At 34.3% G+C, this 18,289-nt stretch overlaps 1 protein-coding gene across 1 annotated transcript in view; it reads left to right on the top strand.

The window, feature by feature from the left end:
* Positions 1–18,289, top strand: part of LOC136979210 (A disintegrin and metalloproteinase with thrombospondin motifs 7-like) — a 79,094-nt gene that overhangs the window by 23,179 nt on the left and 37,626 nt on the right. The window contains exons 11-14 of the mRNA XM_067275152.1: positions 13,028–13,173; positions 14,554–14,617; positions 14,720–14,825; positions 15,143–15,270. Coding sequence (XP_067131253.1) covers positions 13,028–13,173; positions 14,554–14,617; positions 14,720–14,825; positions 15,143–15,270 — 444 coding nt within the window. The remainder of the gene's footprint in view (positions 1–13,027; positions 13,174–14,553; positions 14,618–14,719; positions 14,826–15,142; positions 15,271–18,289) is intronic.

Here is an 18,289-nt window from a genome sequence, read left to right as displayed (position 1 = left end):
GTCTTCCAATCTATTTAATTGAATTTATCATCTACTTCGCTCGAACGGTCCCTTTATTGACTTATCCCATATCTTGCTGGACGATTAAGGCTCGGTAAGTAGAATGGATATTTAAACATTCGATCGTTCACGTATCATTTGTGTTTAATTAAACACGTGGGAAGTTTTATTGAATATTAAGTATACTTTATCCCGCATTTACGAAAATCGTCGTAAGGCCAGCGCTTTCTGTTACATATAGCCTAATTAAGGGCCTGGGGACTTTACACTAGAGTAGGGCCTCGAATAACCAAAATTTCTACTAGAATTGACGCTATATTAGAATTTTGTGGACGAATTCGTAAAAATATTTAAAGATATAACTTCTAACATCGGAGATAACAAATCTGGCATCGCTTGCCAATGTTTATCAATTCGCAACTTCGTTAATTCGTAATAAAAATCGTGTAAGTTTTACTGTTTTGTCGGTCTTTCCTTTTTCGTTTATAACAAAAACTTGCCAATTAGAATTTTTGTTTCTTTCTTCAACTTTGACTTTCTGCTTCTTTAGTTCTTTTGCATTTAGATGTTTAAACGAGATACATCGGAACAAAGAAGAACGATTATTCTTTCTTTATATTGAATCTTGGTTCCTTGAAGTATCTCGAGAATAAAGGTTTTTTCAGAAAAATCTAAGAAATCTAAGTGCTCTCTACCAATTCGGTTGCATAAAACGTGCCACTTTAAGCAACTAAACTGTGTAACCTTACATTTGATAAGCTGCGTAACTTACACAAATATACAAGATACATACGCAAACTAGAGCAAATAAGTGTGTAGCGTTGTAAACCTTATACAGAATTGGTTTTGATCACTTTGATTTTATCACGAATTTAAGAAATATTATTTACATTTTATATAAGATGTAATAATAAATGAAGAGGTACATCGAATAGGCAATTAATTAGTTCCGTTAATTATCAATCGAAAATAAAGAGGTTAGTCTATTGGATTCGTTTGTCAACCCTCTTAATATTAGCCTACATCTATTGATTTTAATAAAATTATAAATGTGTCTGGACTAAGATACAATAAACCCCGGAGCCGGGCACGCTTTGTTCTGGACACCCCTCTAAGTTCGACTTTTAATTAGAACATGCAGACGTTTATACGTTTTCCTCTTCTTCTCTATCTAGGACGTCCCCGTAAAGTGGTTCCATAATTTTTGTTGGATTACTTCGTTTAGTATAAGAAAAGTAGTATTCGTTTAGTATTACTTCGTTTTATATCCTGGACACTCGTCTAAATTGGATTCGGCCAGCATCTACATAATTTTCTTTTTCCTCTCTATAAAGGACACAACGGTTCCACAATATATAGTGTTTAGTTAAGACAGATTTTACTGCATTTGAAGCAAATGTAAGTTTTCGAAACAAATCCGAAATAAATGCCGCAACGAACGATAAAATATTTATAAATTTAAAAGAAAAATGACCGGTAATTTTACGTGTTAATACCAATTATTCCTCGCTGTAACAGTAATTTCTAGTTTTGATTACCGAGGGATTAGGTCGATCGGACCTATTAGAGAAGCTACCACACCCTCATAACAAGACACGGCTTAACGAACAAAGCCTTTTTATTAAGTCGCCAGATTAAATCACGCACTTGAAATAAAAAAAAAGTCACATACGTACCGAATTTATTTAAAAAGTGTGTATGTACCGTAATTGTTGGGCGCAGTACTTTAAACGTTCTTCCAATTGTTGAAGCGTAAACTGCATCCTCTTATTTACTCGAAAGTAAAGAGTGAAATTTAAATAAACAAGAGACTTTTCCCCTCTAGAATTACAACAAAAGAATCTTATATTAAATGAAAGTAAGAAGCCGATCGAATTTCTAGTGTAGAAATTTATTTGTTAAACAACTGTTAAATTAATACAACCGTTAGTAGTATCTGGTTGTTTGTTTATAATGTCGTCCCTGTTTAAAGAATCGGTTCAAAGTAAAATCTGTAAAATAAATCTGAAATCTTATCTAAAGGTCAATACAAAATATTCCAATATTTGCTATTTTAAATATCGTCTCGGTTTTCTTCTGCCGTGGGCTACATTCCAATCTAAATTTCATCTGTTCGTAACTTAGCGTTACGTAATTAATTATTATTTTTTCACTTTTATACTTTAAGGCCGATTTAATTTTATAATTTGGGGTAGAAAGTTTACTTTTAAGGTCCGAACTTGTAAATATTAACGTGTAAATCGCCTAAAAGAGTATTATAGGATCTGGCTTTGTGCATAAGTTTGGAATGCATCGTACGAAAAATAATTAGCTTTAATATATAACGTTTATATAAATATAACTATTTTCCTTTATTATTTATCAATTGTAAACATTTATATCGATTGTACTTTGCTCCCATCCGCGGCTCATTTATGAGCCTTTACGGCTGTCTGTTCGTCTTGCATAGGTGAGGACTGTTGTCGTTATCTATTCTATTCCCAATACAGACTATTCGTAACAGGAATTGTGTGACGAATTTAAGCTAAGTGTTTTATGTAAAGGTATATAGAACACATTTAAGTATTAATAAATTGACGGAAACAGTTTTGGCAAAAATACGGCACGACGGAAGATCCCGTATAAAGACTGATGAATCCATTATTTGATTTCGAGGTAATTAAAGCACTTAACGTTTGATCGACGTGGTTTTATTAGAAAGGATTTTACAATCCGTTTAGTCCTCAATTCGAACAACGGCCGTGCCTCGTTCTTCGAATTTAATTCGTTCGAACCGTGAAACGTTCGAAGTACGAGATACCATTGTACTTAAAACGAACTTTTCCAACATTTCTAAAAATTTTAGAATTAGAGTTTCTTCGATAAGAATGTATTTAACTTTTAATAATAAATCCGTTGATTTGATGATTAATTAATTAAATCATACAACTGTTTGATAATTAAATGCATCTTTACGGTACTTGTTTGTATTCATTAACGGTTTAAATACGTTTAGTTTCTTAATTGATATTTCGCGAACAGGAGGTTCTTTAATGACACAAAGAGCAGTTTGAAGCAGAGTCGAGAGTTTTCTAGTACCGGCGAGTATCTGCTAAGTGAATCTTTAAGGGAAAAAAAGGTTTAATTTTCTTATAATTGCAGAAACGTGGGACTAATATCGTTATTATTCTTTAGAGATTTCGTGAAAATACAAGTACCGTACTTCATTTCTGTTTGGCATTGTTTATTAGAAAAGGGCAATACGATTTAAATAAAAGGAAAACAAAAACGATCTTATATGTATATTTTTCATTTAAATCGTAATTCATAACGAATGACATCATTGGCTAGCATGGTCTTAAATGAAAATGATATCACCGATTGGAGACCATCTATTGCATCATTTTAAATTGAATGATTATTAAATTACCATTTACCGTTTAGATAATTTTCTATTTTTATACGTAAACTGCGTCATATTTTGTATTTTAAAAATACTATTCATTGTGAAATTTGAAATTTTTTAACTTAAAATACAGTATATTCTCTCCACTTCAAATTAGCGGTGGCTCGCCCCCGTACATCATACTTTTCCTTTAATAATAGAGTCGTGCCGTCATCTACGTACTTCATTCGGGAAAAATTTTTCAATTGAATTCACGCGACTTCCGGTCTAGACCGGAAGTTCGTATAAGTTAATGGGGCCTCCTTCTCCAAGCAATCCGTATCTGGTCTCGGATTTCATCTAACTCCGTTCTCGTGATTAAGGAAAGACGGACAGACTGACGTTAACGGTGGATATTTATAAGTCTACAATTTTTCAAATTGCAACCCAATCAGTTTTATAAGTTTTATATTAACTTCTGTTGTTATGTAGGGCAGTGTTTCTCAAACTTTTTGGCCCGCGACCCCCCTTCTGCACTTAAAAATTTCAAAGAATAAGTATGTGTCGAAAAACATCCCGGAGGGAGGGGGTTAGGCTCGTAATTTAAATTATTATTTATATGTGCAATTTATTTAAGTAAAAATTATTTTATATATTTTTTATTTCTATTATTTCTAAACATGAATCCATAGTAAATTTATAAAATATTTGAAAAAATTGATCTGGCATCAATTTTTCAGCGACCCCCAAATATTTTTCACGACCCCCTTGGGGGTCGCGACCCCCACTTTGAGAATCACTGATGTAGGGGATAAGGATTGAACGGACAATTCTATAAGGCATAAGGATCATCTCTTTGACATCGCGGTAATATTTGCAGAAATGCAATTACTACGACTAAAATCGGTTTGAGAGATGCTTTCGATCCAATTCTCGTTTCTTTACAAGGAGAAGAGACAAGAAGTTTGTTTTTTAGAAATTCCAGCCATTTATTGAAATATATTTACGGAAATTGCCACTCGGTAATTTCGTAAGATTACAGTAAGTTACATTCGTAAATAAAAAAAATTAATGTACGGTACAATAGTAGATACCACCCGTTTTCGAAAACAGTCCTACAGCCAGCCTTCTGATATTTTCTTACGAATGATTACTGTATAAGTTGAGAGTCATTACTTAAATAATCGTTTTTGACTACGTGGCCGACAAAAAATGCGCCATTTCTGTACGATAAAAAATAAACCAGGAATGAGTTGCTCAACTTTCCCGGCAATATTTAAAATTTTGGTGGCGCCATCTGTTATCACATTTTATTTTTAAAAGTTTTTATATTTTAAACTATCATAAAATGGCAACAAGCTCAATTTTCGGGGTAGGGATGAGTTTTATAAAAAAATCTTAAGTGCTAATACTCAGTAAAATCGTCATTAAGTTCGACCTACTGGAGATACACATGACCCCCATTATCTCCCCATCCTTCGACCTTTAACCACCAAAATTTAATGGCATCTATCCCCCTAATAAACAAACCTCCCTGCCAAATTTCAGAAATTTAGACCAAAAGCACAGGAGTTACTAAGCTTCATACAGGGTGAGCAAAATCGTGCCCCACATACATCCATACGTACAGAAAAAAAACCCCGAAATTTTTTGCATTTTCGACGTTTCAGGGTGTCCTAAGTCCAAAAATGTAAAAATCTTGGGTCGGTTTTTTGACCGATGGCCATACTTTTCCTCTGTTATATATAACAGCTGCAATTTTTTTTTAAAATTATCTTTTAGTTTAAAAATGGCGTGATTTTCGGTTCGGACCGGAAGTTCGTATATAGATAATCGAGCCTCTGGGCCCTAAACTTTCCGTATCTGGTCTGTATTTTCTTCTATCTAACTCGAGATTAAGGAAGGACGGCCAATGACTTAATTATTTGTCTGGGGTTAATATAATTATCGATTAGAAAATGATTGTTCTTTTCTAGGCTAGAAAATTCTAGTTTGGGTTTGGTTTTATTTGTCATGTATCTAGAGGAATGCCTGCCGGCAGGATTTTTATAGGAAAATGGCTCCTATTTATGTGTTATTAAGGTGAAGATAAAGGAAAAATATGATGTACGGGGCAAGCCACTACTAATTTGAGGTGGATAGCGTATATTTTAAATGAAATAAATTAAAAATATGATTAAAAATTGCAGCCCGGCATCGTGACCCCGTCACGATAAATAATTGCTCGTATAGTGTAAGATAATTAATATTGAAGAGGGTGGGTGGAAAAAGATTTTTCTTAAAAGGGATCGATACACAGAAAGATCGAGAACCCCTGCTCTGTTCGATTATATTTTCGAAGCTTACGAGTAAACTGGCTCTAGGAAACGAAGTTGGATTCTGTTACCTCGGAAGAGAAAATCTTTCCGGATAGTGTTTTATCCTTATCTCTTTTGTTCGTATTCGGTGTTTATAAGAGTGGACTCGAACTCTCAACGGTTCTTACGAGCAGAAGAAATATTTGATCTACTCAAGTGTGTTCTTCCAGATATCCGTTCGAGTGTTTACTCGAACGTAAACTTCCACCCTCATTTCGTCTCTGGCTAGCGTTTTCAAATATACACCAGAGATCGACGTTCTCGATAATCCCGGAGAGAAACTTTCCACGCTTCCTTTCTCACGTGTCTAGCGCAGCTGCTCGATTATCTCTTCCTTCTCGCAAAATAAAACTCCACTTATCCGCCTTGTCTGTTTTAAAATTCCAACGGGCGCGGGGGGCTTTCTTTATTATAACTGCGTAAATTACGCTTATCAATTTTTTGTCGGTACGCGTATTTTCGTAGATGTCGTGCCGTAGACCGGGACGAGAGCGTGCATCCTATCTTAAGATACGCAGGAACCGCTTACGCACTTGGCCGACTCACCTGTCGATAACGGTAATTGGATGTTAAAAGCTAATTGTTCTATTAGTTGTGACGTAACGAAGACGTGAGAGGGCGTTTGCCTGAGTTCGTGTTCCGTTCGCTTTTATAATTAACCGTTTGATGTCTTTGCGTTACTTCCCGTCACCGACGTCCCTTATTTTCCGCCCAATCCGTGAGTAATGCCCCGATAAGAACGTTTCCGCGTTGTCTTTTTTAGCTTCTAAGCCTGGTTTTGAAAATAAAGTGCCGATTTTGGAGTCAGTCGATCACCGTGGACAAAATGACCCTAAGACGTCGGTTATACACGCAGTTGAACCTCCGAAAGACGGCCGCCGACCGGAATGTAAAAAATCCAACAACGAGTTGCTTAACTTTCCCGGTTACGTTTAGTGGCGCCATCTGTTACAAATTGCTGAAAAAAGTTTTTATATTTTTAGCTATTATAAAATGGCAAAAACAAACTTAATTTTGAGGGTACGGATGGGTTTTACGAAAAATTGTAAATGCCAATAACTAGTAAAATTATCATTAAGTCCGATCCTACTGGAGATACCCACGACCCCTTTAACTCTCCACCCCCTCGATCTTTAATCACCAAAATTTAATAGCGTCGATCCTCCTAATACAACGAACCTCCCTGCAAAATTTCAGAAATTTTCAACAAAAAAACACAGGAGTTATTGGGCTTGAAAGTGGAAAGTGGGTGAACAACGTCGTGCCCCCCACAAACATCCATACGTACAGAAAAAATTTCCAACTTTTCGTTGTGCACTTGTCGACGTTTCAAGGTCCCCGAGTCCAAAAATGTAAAATTCATCTTTTGACCGATAGTCGTACTTTCCCTCTTATTACATCCGGGAAAGTAAAACCCCAAAGTTTAACTTTTTAAATTAAGAACGGTGAAATGTTGAAATTTCTAATGAAAGTTTAATTGGAAGAAATAATCATGTCTATTTAATAAGACTTTCAATTGCCGGAAAACACATTAGAAAGGAAGCAGAAGATGAAAAGATGCCACCGAAAAGGGCATTTTCGATCTTCTTACGAGAGGAAGAGGAAGAATATCGTATACTTCGATTGTTATTTATTACGTAATTTATAGAAAATTATTCTCGTATTTTACGATAAACGTTAAGAAAAACTCCCCCGAAGTAGTGACGAAATTTTGCAGGTGTTTTCTTTCATTTAATTTCTTTAACACGTTACCGAATAAGTCAAGATAATTAATTATTCTGTCTGCACTTTGAAATGTCATTGAAGAATGGATCCAAATATTGTTTTTGTATTAAATGTCTGACATTTTAGTTTAATTCGATTCGTTTTTATCTTAAATTTTCACATTTAAATTGCGAGAAATCGCGATTTATATCGGCGAGGAACCGCGCGTAGTACTACGAATGAGATAGATTTCAATTTTTTCGTTACGACGAACACGTAAATAATGTAAATCCTCACTCAAAAATATCTTATAAAAACTTCAGTTGGTATTTATTGAATTTAAATATTTGTAAGACGTCTACTGACACAAATCTCCCTTTTCTATTTGTGTCACGGTTCTAGTGTTCTTGTTTATTTCTGTTTCTCTCCGTGCGATAGACCCTAGGTTCGTTAAGGCATCCTAAGCTAATCGAGTGTCGAATATTGAAAAACAATTTATGTGACGTCGGCTAGTCTCTCTCTCTGGTGGGGACGACGATGAAGTCGGGGGCAATGGACCTTGTACTTCTGTACTTATGTCGTAAACTACGTCTGTTAGTTACTATTTTTAATAAGTGACTTGAGAATTTTGATTTGTATTCGCAAATAATTATTATTGTTAATCTACATCTGATGCATTAATATTTAAAATATTCTGAAAGTACAGTTGTAATTTTCCTTATTTTCTCCAAAAATTACTTGGTAAAATTTACATAAAATTGAAAAGATTTTGTCGTAACGTAAGATTTTTACCTTATAAAACACGTAATATTTGCACAAAAAATTCGGTCAAATAATGGAAATTGTACACAAGCCGGAGGGCATTGTTTACAATTGTTTACATTCTAACACTTTTATATAGATTACACGTAACTTAGCGTGATTTGATATCGTTCGTAGTCGCTTTTTTGTTTCCTGGAGCCTTTTGTTTACTTCATAAAAGGAAAAGTTTTAGTAGAAAAATGTAGGCTATGCGTACTTGGGTGTAATTTGTATTTTTGTAAAGAATCGACGAATACGAAAGCTGTTTTTATTTTTTAATGTATTTGTAAACACTAGATGACGTACCTGTACGATACGTCAGGCACGAATAACAACGTAACAATTAGCAAAATGGCACGTTATTTCGGCGTAAGCGCACCGACACAGCGCGCAGTGTTTATCGGAAGTGATTAGCAATTAGACATAACAAAGTAAAGATACAATCGAAGACGTTTAACTGTATTCGTTCCCCGACTTGTCTTTTACGGCTGACGTGGCCCTTCTGACAAAAAGTTGGACACTCCACGATCTATATAATAGCAAACGTGGAGAATTGTTGCATTTAAACGACATTAAAATGGGTATAACGCGTGTAATAAATGATTTAATAATTAATAAATAAATTTTGGATCCTTTTTCGAAAGCAAATTTAAATTTAAATTATTAAATGTATTAGATTTAAGTCATTACTTGGATCAAGAATTTTTATGGCTTATTTTATTTTTTGTATAAATTACGCTATCGTCCGAGTATACCTACATGCTGTTCGAATGCATATTTAATCAAATAATGCGTCATGCCGCGTATTGCACGCCGTGCGGTATTACGTAATACGTACGGTGGCGTTACCCCCGGTCATCCGAATCCATTGTAATCCGAACAGCTTCTACTATTCTCCTAACTAAAATTATGTTAACTGTAGGCCTACACTTGCAGTTGGCGTGTAAAGTAAACAAATCACGTGTTCTTTCCGTCATTCTCTTTGACTTAACGATAATTCCAACGTTTATTTGGTCCCGTAAAATAATTTACCATAGTAAAAAATGGCCGAAAGCGTAAGCATCATATCCCCATTAATCCGAACTGCCAATTAGTTCGGATTAGCGCGACATTAATCTTTATTTACTATATTCGCGTAGTACTACCTTAAAACGAATACAGATACTACCTTACGTACATTTTAGTGTCGAATTATGTATCTAGACTTAGGTAACGCTGCATTTACATTTGTTATTGTATAATTCTCCATTGTAGTTTCGTACAACGTAAGTCGAACTGGAAGCTTTTGTAAATTTGAATAAGTTTCAACCTATTGTCTACGGAGGACATGGCGAGTTATCAAATGGGCATATATTTAAGAGTTATTTATCGCTATTTTTGATGTTTTTTTTAACCGATGGATTCATCGATAAAGTGAAAAAACTGTTATTTTATCAAACGGTCGCGTGAAGTGATCGCTGCTGTATGACTATAAAGTCATATGACCCGTTTCCTCGTTACGCAATCCAATATAATCCGACGAAAGAATAATTAACACTTAACGAAGTGTGCGTCGTTTAATATTTCTGTTATTTCTTTCGTCCGACGACGTTTGTTACGAAATTCTTTCTGGTGACTTTTTATTCCGGTCACGTGTTTGCTCTTTATCAAAGACACCGACGTCGAAGGACTATTTTAATCTGCCCGATTGTTTTTATTTCTTATTGCCTTTAAAACTGAAATCGACGTTAATAAGAATGGTCCTACCATTGTTTTTAAATTGTTTAACGAAAAGAAGAAGATTCGGTTCCTGTTTTGATGCCAACAAGTCTGATATTTAGGTTCAGATTTGTAATTTGGTTATTATTTGTTTAGTTAACGAAATAATACATTAGACGAATGTTTCTTTTTTAATACCCTAATACTACAGATGCAAAATAGATCCAACAGTCAGGAAAACTCTCCTTTATGCAGCTTAGAAAATATGTAAGTAAATCAATTGCAAAAATGTCTGTACGATACTTTTGAATTTGTTTTTGTATTAATCTACAATTATTCATCTTTTTTATATCCTCTATTTGTCAGTCCCCAAAATAAATAAAGGAATATACGATCGATCTCCAATTCGGAGACAGCCGACGACACCAGAGTCGTGGATTCAAATAAATAATTTAGTTTTTTGAATAGCAGATATTTTCCAGTCATTAATTATCTACAAACCTAAGTATTCTGGAAAATAAATTTGTCGTTGCGTAACGCTACACGGGTGGCTTCGGAGCATCAAAAAGCCGCCATTAAAGTTGATTTCTCACAAAAAAATTCCTGTTTAAACAACGTTTTTAATGTATTGTATTTAATTTTCTAAATTTCTTTCCTCTTTATTTATTTATTTTTTCTTACATATTGATACGTTTTTGCCTTGTGTTAATTTATAGCAGAACTGAACACAACTTTCAGTCTTAGTTCTGCTTATAACGTGGTTTCAGAATTCCGAATTTTCTGTGAATGTTTCTTATTCTTCCTTTTGTTTCTATTTTTGGATGTTCTTTCATCGCAATCTTTCGCTCCATTCAGTTTTCCTTTGTGTCAATTATTCTTATTTGTCATTACGATCTTACAAAATACCTTACTTCGATTTTAAGATTTACCGTTCCGCCGCATACATCGGGAGTCATTAAATTATACGGGATGGATGAAAAGTAACTAGACACGGAGAAATTGCTGTAATTTGTATATTTTTAAGGCAGTGGTGATGAAAATAGTTTAACCTGTACCTTATTAAATGGAAATACGGATGTCTACCTTAACATTCAATTTGGGCACCGGCGCTATTCATCGACTTCCCGAAAAGACCGGAGATGGTGATGTGGACGGACGGCCACTTCTCTGCGCGTCCACCACCGAAACTGCAGTTGTGGTTCGAATGACAATTTTCCGTGTTTCTAGACGGATTGTGGCACGACGTCCTTTCGCCATTTCTTCCCGGCAACCACCGATTCCCACACCTGGTAGCGTGCAGCAATCTGCGCTCGCTCCCAACCTGACGAGCGGTCGGCCATCTTTTTTTACCACAGCGCGTGCGGCCTCTCTCGGTCATTACTCACACCACATATACAGGAATTATAAAATTGCGTTGATTGATGTACGTGTATATATACGTAAATTTTATTACGATTGCATTATTATTGCAAAAGTTATAGTGATTTCTCAACGTCTAGTTACTTTTCATCCAATCTGTAGAATAAATTCTCTATCTAGAATTTAGATATTGGATTGTGTGTAAAGTTATAATTTACACAAGTCATTGTTTGTTAAAATTTGCTATGTAAAACGCCCGAGTCTTAAAAACGTGTTTGCGCGTGTTGTTTTTTCACGTTTTTTTTTCATTTTTTAAATAGGGATGATATTTTACCTATTCATCCCGGATAATCGATAGCGTACGCATATTCGAAGCATCCGGAGTGTTTATTGTTTAGTTGTATAAGAAAGGAAGTAATAAAATACTTTAGATTCCATTCTTCGTTACTTATACATTAGCCTATCGTTTGAACTGTATAATAATTTCTTGGAAGATAAAATCAGAGAAGACAGCGAGTAATACCCCGCAACATTAAACACATGCAATACATTTTATGTAATAATTTTCAATTTTAAAGGTTTGTTAAAATTAAATTATAGTTCGAAGTATCAAACACAAATTCGTGTTAATAACAACCACTTGGCTTTTTTCCACCTTTATTTAGTTGATACGGTACACGTTTCGGGCCTTATGCCCCTCATCAGTCAACTAAAATAATATAAAATAATGTATACAGCGTTTTTACCGACAAGTTATATAAACTATTAAACGTATATAACATACCAGTTCTTCCCCAGTATGGCACTTGTACACGGTAAGTTTGGACATTACAAACTCGAGGATAAAAGTTATAAAATTCTTTTACATCTGTTTTGAGTTAAAAAGTACAACTATTTAATATAACAATAAATTTACATTAACTGTGAATAAAACTGGGACAAGTTCTTACTTTGTTGTTCTCTTGCACTTCTTAGTTGATGGTTAATACACAGTACATTTTCAAAGGTCGTTCGAGCACTTTTGGCTCGTTTATGTTGAGACAGAATCCAGAAAATTTTTTTAAAGACAAATTTGTAGACCAACTTTGGGTATAAGTTTTAGTCTGAACTTTCCCCTGTTGAACGTTGTTTAACAACGTTCAACAGGGAAAGTTCACAAAATCAACAATTAAATTATAGTAGTAATTTGGTCTAAAAATGAAATATTTAATTGGTAATTAATACTTTAAGTAAAAATTAATATAAAAATAAGGATCCAAAAGCGCGACTTTAAACGAGAATCCACAGCTACAAAGTTACAAAATTTCTAGACGAATTATAATTATGTTTTCTGCTCGAAAGCTTATAAACTTCCTTAAAACTTAGCAATTTTCGTAATCAGTCGACTTTTTATGAGCTTTGTAGGCCCGCTTTCGTCCTCACCACTTCTCTAGATCTTACTGTATTCCTTGACCCTCTGTTCCCGACTTCATATCTTATAGCATCCTTCTTCGGCTTCTCGTCCCATGTTTTCCTTCATCTTCCTCCAAGATAAAAATTAATAATAAGTGCGAGCTGCAAAGTATTTTATATTGATATTTAAAATGACTTAAATCGATTTTATGAATGTTTTTCTTTTATGATGTAAGTAGATTACATCAGTTTCTAGGAATATTTATTTATCTATTAATTATATAAATATAATTTGTACTCTCGCTTTTAATAATAATATTAACATATATTTATTATTATTTTTTGAATATAGTGGTGTTACATGGGAAAATGCACCGTTATAGGAGAAAGATTGGAAACTATCAACGGAGAATGGGGATCTTGGAGTCCGTGGTCCGAGTGTTCTCGATCGTGTGGTGCGGGCGTCATGCATTCCGAAAGGCACTGCGACAATCCTATGTACGCATTCTAAGTACAGTCAGAAATCTAATAAACCTTTATAGACTTTTTAACATTAACCCAATTACTCCTTATATTATAAAAATAATCGACGGCGATAGAAGTAAAATTTATATTACTTTCTGCGAGGTTAAAGATCGCCGGAACGTAGCGACTTTGCGTGTAAGCTGGCCAAAAGTAGGTCGGGCGCGCAACAATGAAATAAAATACAACTGTTGGCGTTAATGGAATGATATTTGATCCGAAGTCTGACCACTTTGTGACAACAGAATTGGGATTTCGATCAAAATAATCGTACCACGTCCTCGCCAACTCCGGTCGAGCTTCCTATTAATGTAAATACTAATTTTGATAATTATATCCACAGATTCAAATTTAAAAGCCATCATTTTTCTTACTGTTTTAAAGATTTCTGGCGGAACGTTAACCATTCCTTCTACGATTGTTGGAGTCGACTTAAAGTATTTTAAAACCTGCTTCGACCACGTCGTAATCACCGATACATTACCCTTTACTAATTTATCTCTTCTAATTCTGTTCTTGATAGCATAGATTTCTGTGTTATCTTTCAAGGTCTGTTTTGGTTATTGCTGTGATTCCTTGGCATGCATATTTGCGTTCTTGAGTATTTTTGGATCGACGCACTGCAATCGATAATTCGCATCTGTCTACTATCGTTCTTGTTTGTTTCTTTTTTGCTTTTTTGTGTCACGTCTGGTCCCGTAAACTCGATTCGTTTGGTGCCGACAGAGATGTTCGACTAATCTGTTAGCTCCGATGACGTAAGCTTCTCTACTTCTCTCGATTTATTCTCCTTCTTACCATCCTCTTACTCATTTCTCATTGTAGAAAACATTAAACAGAAGGTGGAGATGAAAGTTAATGATACTATCTATCGATGAAATGCAAAAAAAATAATTAACATTTTTAATAATGTTAAGTATTTCTCTGAAATATAAATACAGTATATTGAACATAAATGTATTTTGCAAAGTTTTGTATGTAAGATGCATTTTTACACTTCTTTGCCAATTGTGTGTTTATTCGTTATATTCTTATATAATAAAAACATTCGAAGATTAATATGTCTTTCCTTAATCATATTCGATTTAGTTTTTCCTTAAGTTTCGATTTCTTATATTTAATTATATTATGTGTAGTGTATATATATATAATATCAATAGCTTGATAGATCCACTCTCTGTGTATATATATCGAGCGTGACCCTCTGAGGGATTGGTCAGTGTTTTCTTGTGTGATATTGACGGAAACGTGATTTAAATATATATTTTTTTATAATTTAATGATTAATAAACTTATACTGTTTTAACTTGTCCAATTATTTCGATCTCATTTTGAGACTCCATTTTACCATTTTAGGCCCGGAAATGGCGGACAGTATTGTATTGGAGAAAGGAAAAGATATAGAATATGTCAAACGGAGGTAAAAACGGAGTTGTATAAATTACATAGGAAAAACGAATAGAAATTTGTAATTTCAGTTAAATTCTACATTCTTCTACAAAATTTGACATTTATCTTTTAGCCTTGCCCGGAAAATTCCCCGAGTTTTCGTTCGGTGCAGTGCAGTGAATTCGATAACATACCTTACAAGGAGCAGCTGTACACCTGGCTCCCAGTTTCTACGCCTTGTAAATATTTTAAACGTTTATTAAGTATAATTCTAATAATAATTTATGGAATATTACATACAAATATATGAATTTCTATTTAACATTTTTACTTAAATGCAATAAACAAAAAAATTTAAATATGATTTGTGAAATTTATTATATAGTGCTCGAATAATACTGTACTTTTAAATATAAATTTGATAATTATTCATTTTACAATTTACGTCATCGTAATTTATTGAAAGGATTCAATTTTTCCTCATTTAAATGGAAATTAAATAATCTAATTCGTACAAATTAATGTATAATTAAAATTCGGCGTATTAATTTTACAGTAACCCCTTGTCAGTTGCATTGCAAGCCGAAAGGAAAGTTTTTCTCTGTTATGCTGTCGGATACTGCGAAGGATGGCACACCCTGCAATCCCGGTACAAATGACATGTGCATTAATGGAAAATGTAGGGTGAGAAACTTTTCTATCTACGTAATTACAGTGTAAATATATATATCTATATTCCATAATTAACTAAATAAAAATTTTAATATTAATGTTCCTCACAAGTTAACATTCGGTGAAGAATTTTAAAGAAAAACACTTGGCGAATGCCATTATAGACGACTCAAACAATTTAAAACGTTGCTTTAAACTGTTTTCGGGTATATCGATTGATATCGAGTGGACTGAAAATTCAATTATTCAACAGAATTGGCTTGGAAATTTTATTATTAAATTTTTCAACAACTTTTAAGTAGGGAGGCTTTATGATTCATTTACATATGCTTATCGCTTATGTGTTTATAAGTTGTATAACAAATGCGAACGATTAGTGTGTCGTGTTAATTTATAATAATAATTTACACACGTATTGAACATATTGTGCAAATCGTGAATTTATACATTAAATGAATGTCATCGTTTCAAAATAAGCTTCTTGAGATTATTATATTTCTTGAAAACAGTAACAATTTACATTAAAAATCTATGAGCTAACTCTTTTAATGTTTTCGTCACATTAATCTTGCTTCTGTGTGTTTGCTGAACTGTTAAATTGTATATTTAATATTTTATTTGCCAGACAATTTCGCATTTCAAATTAAATTCGCGGTTGATAATTCCAATTTCGCGAAATTTTGTTGTAATAAACATCACCAAAAACTGAGAAATAATAAGTGTAATAACGTTGTCACGTTATCTTCTGAAATACCTTTAGTTCTTTCTGGAATTTAACTTTCTCTTATTGTTGAAAATACCCAAAACTTGTTTTATTGGAGTATTAACATACAATAAGGGAACACCATAATGCAACTTTTAACAGCATGCATTGACGATAAATAAAATAATACTTTTTAATGCTTGCAATATTAAAGCCGAACGAACTGTTGAATTATTGTGATATAATATGGTTATATTATTAATTAAATACAAAATAATTTAAAAGGTGTAAAATAGAATGAAATAGAATCAACATATAATTTTGAGTCTTGTAAATGATAAATCAAGAGGCTCGAAATTATATGTTTATGGACAAATAATTTCCAGCCTCTTGATTTATCATTTACAAGACTCAAAATTATATGTTGATTCTATTTATTTATGATGGTTCTCTAATCAAACAAGTTTTGGATATTTGTAGAGATTGGATGGTTTAAATATGTTACCAAATCTTCCAGTCTGAATACCGGTATTAAATAAGTACTCACTTTTTGAACCTTTGTATCCGGTACTTTTTTACTCTCCAGAAAACAAACGTTTTCGGCCTCACTCGAGGTCTGCTCCAGGTTAAGAAAACAAAAGAACAAAAGAAAACTGGCTTCCCAATTATTTGAATTATTCTTCGAGGAACGTTTAGCTTTAAAATAAATTCGAACGTAATTTTCGAATATATGCGTGACGCTACGTAGCGTTGTCGTCTTTCTTGTTCTTCGCATACGTAACACACAGGCGTATGAAAGTGCGTTGCCGTCTTTTAGAGTTTATACATTTCCCTGCACGGCCGGCTCTGTATATTTCAAGGGCTTCGAGGGCCCTGATGTCTTCCGTCTGAAAGCTCTATTTATCAATCTGGCATTGGATAGGTCCGCGTGAATCTCTGGATCGGTGGCGTAGGTGGATAAGGCGGTGGTATAACGAGCATGGTTTATATCGTATCTGTGCTCCTTGAGCCTCTGTTGGATGGAACGTTTAGTGGAGCCAATGTATACTAATTCCCGCCTAAATCTGTCATGTCTCACTGGAATACTGTATACGCCTGGAGCCCGAAGATGGTTCATTTTGTCTTTGGTGTTGCGCAATAATTTATAAATATCTGGGGACCTTCTGTATGTCAATCTGGTACCAGTTTTGGTTGCAATTTCTTTATATAAGGCTGAAATCGCCGGTTGTATTCGACAACTGCGTATCCGCTGGCTGGTTCTTGATTCCGATCCTCATTTCTAGCCCTTTGAGTAATGGGTGTACTTTGCGTATCCCGTGGTCTGGAATAGGCCCGTGCTAACTTTCGTATTAGTTCTTTTTTGTATCCATGTGCCATCGCGATGCGTTCTATCTTCTGTAGTTAAATTATAGTATCGTTCCACCTGGAAGGGTGCGTATACGCTCTTCTAATTAAAGCCCGGAACGCTGCGATTTTATATGTGTAAGGGTCGGCTGAGTTTGCTGGTATAAACCGTGGGATGTAGCCAGGTTTATAATATATACCAGTTTCAATCCTTCCTCCATTCAGTCTGATGTTGATATCCAAGAAGTGGACATTGGTGATAGACATTTGGTCCATTTTAAGGGTCAACCCGTATGGATTGATGAATAAAGACGTGTAAAAGTTTTATCCGTCTCCCCTTTTTATCCTTGCTGGCTCAATTTATCCAAAACCACCATCAAATTCCTAACAAAGGTTTATGGACCCAGTAATGTCTTTATAATTATTTGTTCGATGTGATACTGGATTTATATGTGATTTGGTGGGATATCCGAAAGATAACGTGTGAGATGAAAAATTTACAATTTATTTTGGAAGTTGACGAACCCTTCACAAAGGAAGGGTTGGTCAACTTCCAAAAACTGAATGGTTCATCTAATATATCATCATAGCAATTCGACATAAAAATGCTGTTGATGAAGGAAGATCTGCGGGCAGCAATCGAGATCCTACGGCGAAGGAAAAAGTTGTGATCGAAGGGCGTTAGGACGATAGCCCTGATAGTTGAGGACCATATCAAAGTCGATATGCAACATTGTACAAGTGCCAAAGAATTATGGGATACTATAGTAAATCTCTACGAAGATGAGTATGCTGTAAAGGCTACAGATAAAAAGAGAACTATATTCCATCGATTTTAACACGTGCTTAGGTACGGCCGCTTATATTAATAAAATACAAACTCTTATTGACCAATTGAGGAAAGTTGGTTGTACAGTTGATGATCAGGAACGTGCCGAATTATTATTCATGCGTCTACCGGAGGAATATGATAGTTTAGTAACC

The sequence above is a fragment of the Centruroides vittatus genome, unplaced genomic scaffold (genome assembly GCF_030686945.1).
Source record: "Centruroides vittatus isolate TY-2023 unplaced genomic scaffold, ASM3068694v2 contig_596, whole genome shotgun sequence".
Taxonomy (NCBI): Eukaryota; Metazoa; Arthropoda; class Arachnida; order Scorpiones; family Buthidae; genus Centruroides; species Centruroides vittatus.
The sequence above is the reverse complement of the archived record's forward strand: the minus strand, read 5'-3'. Positions and strand labels throughout refer to the sequence as shown.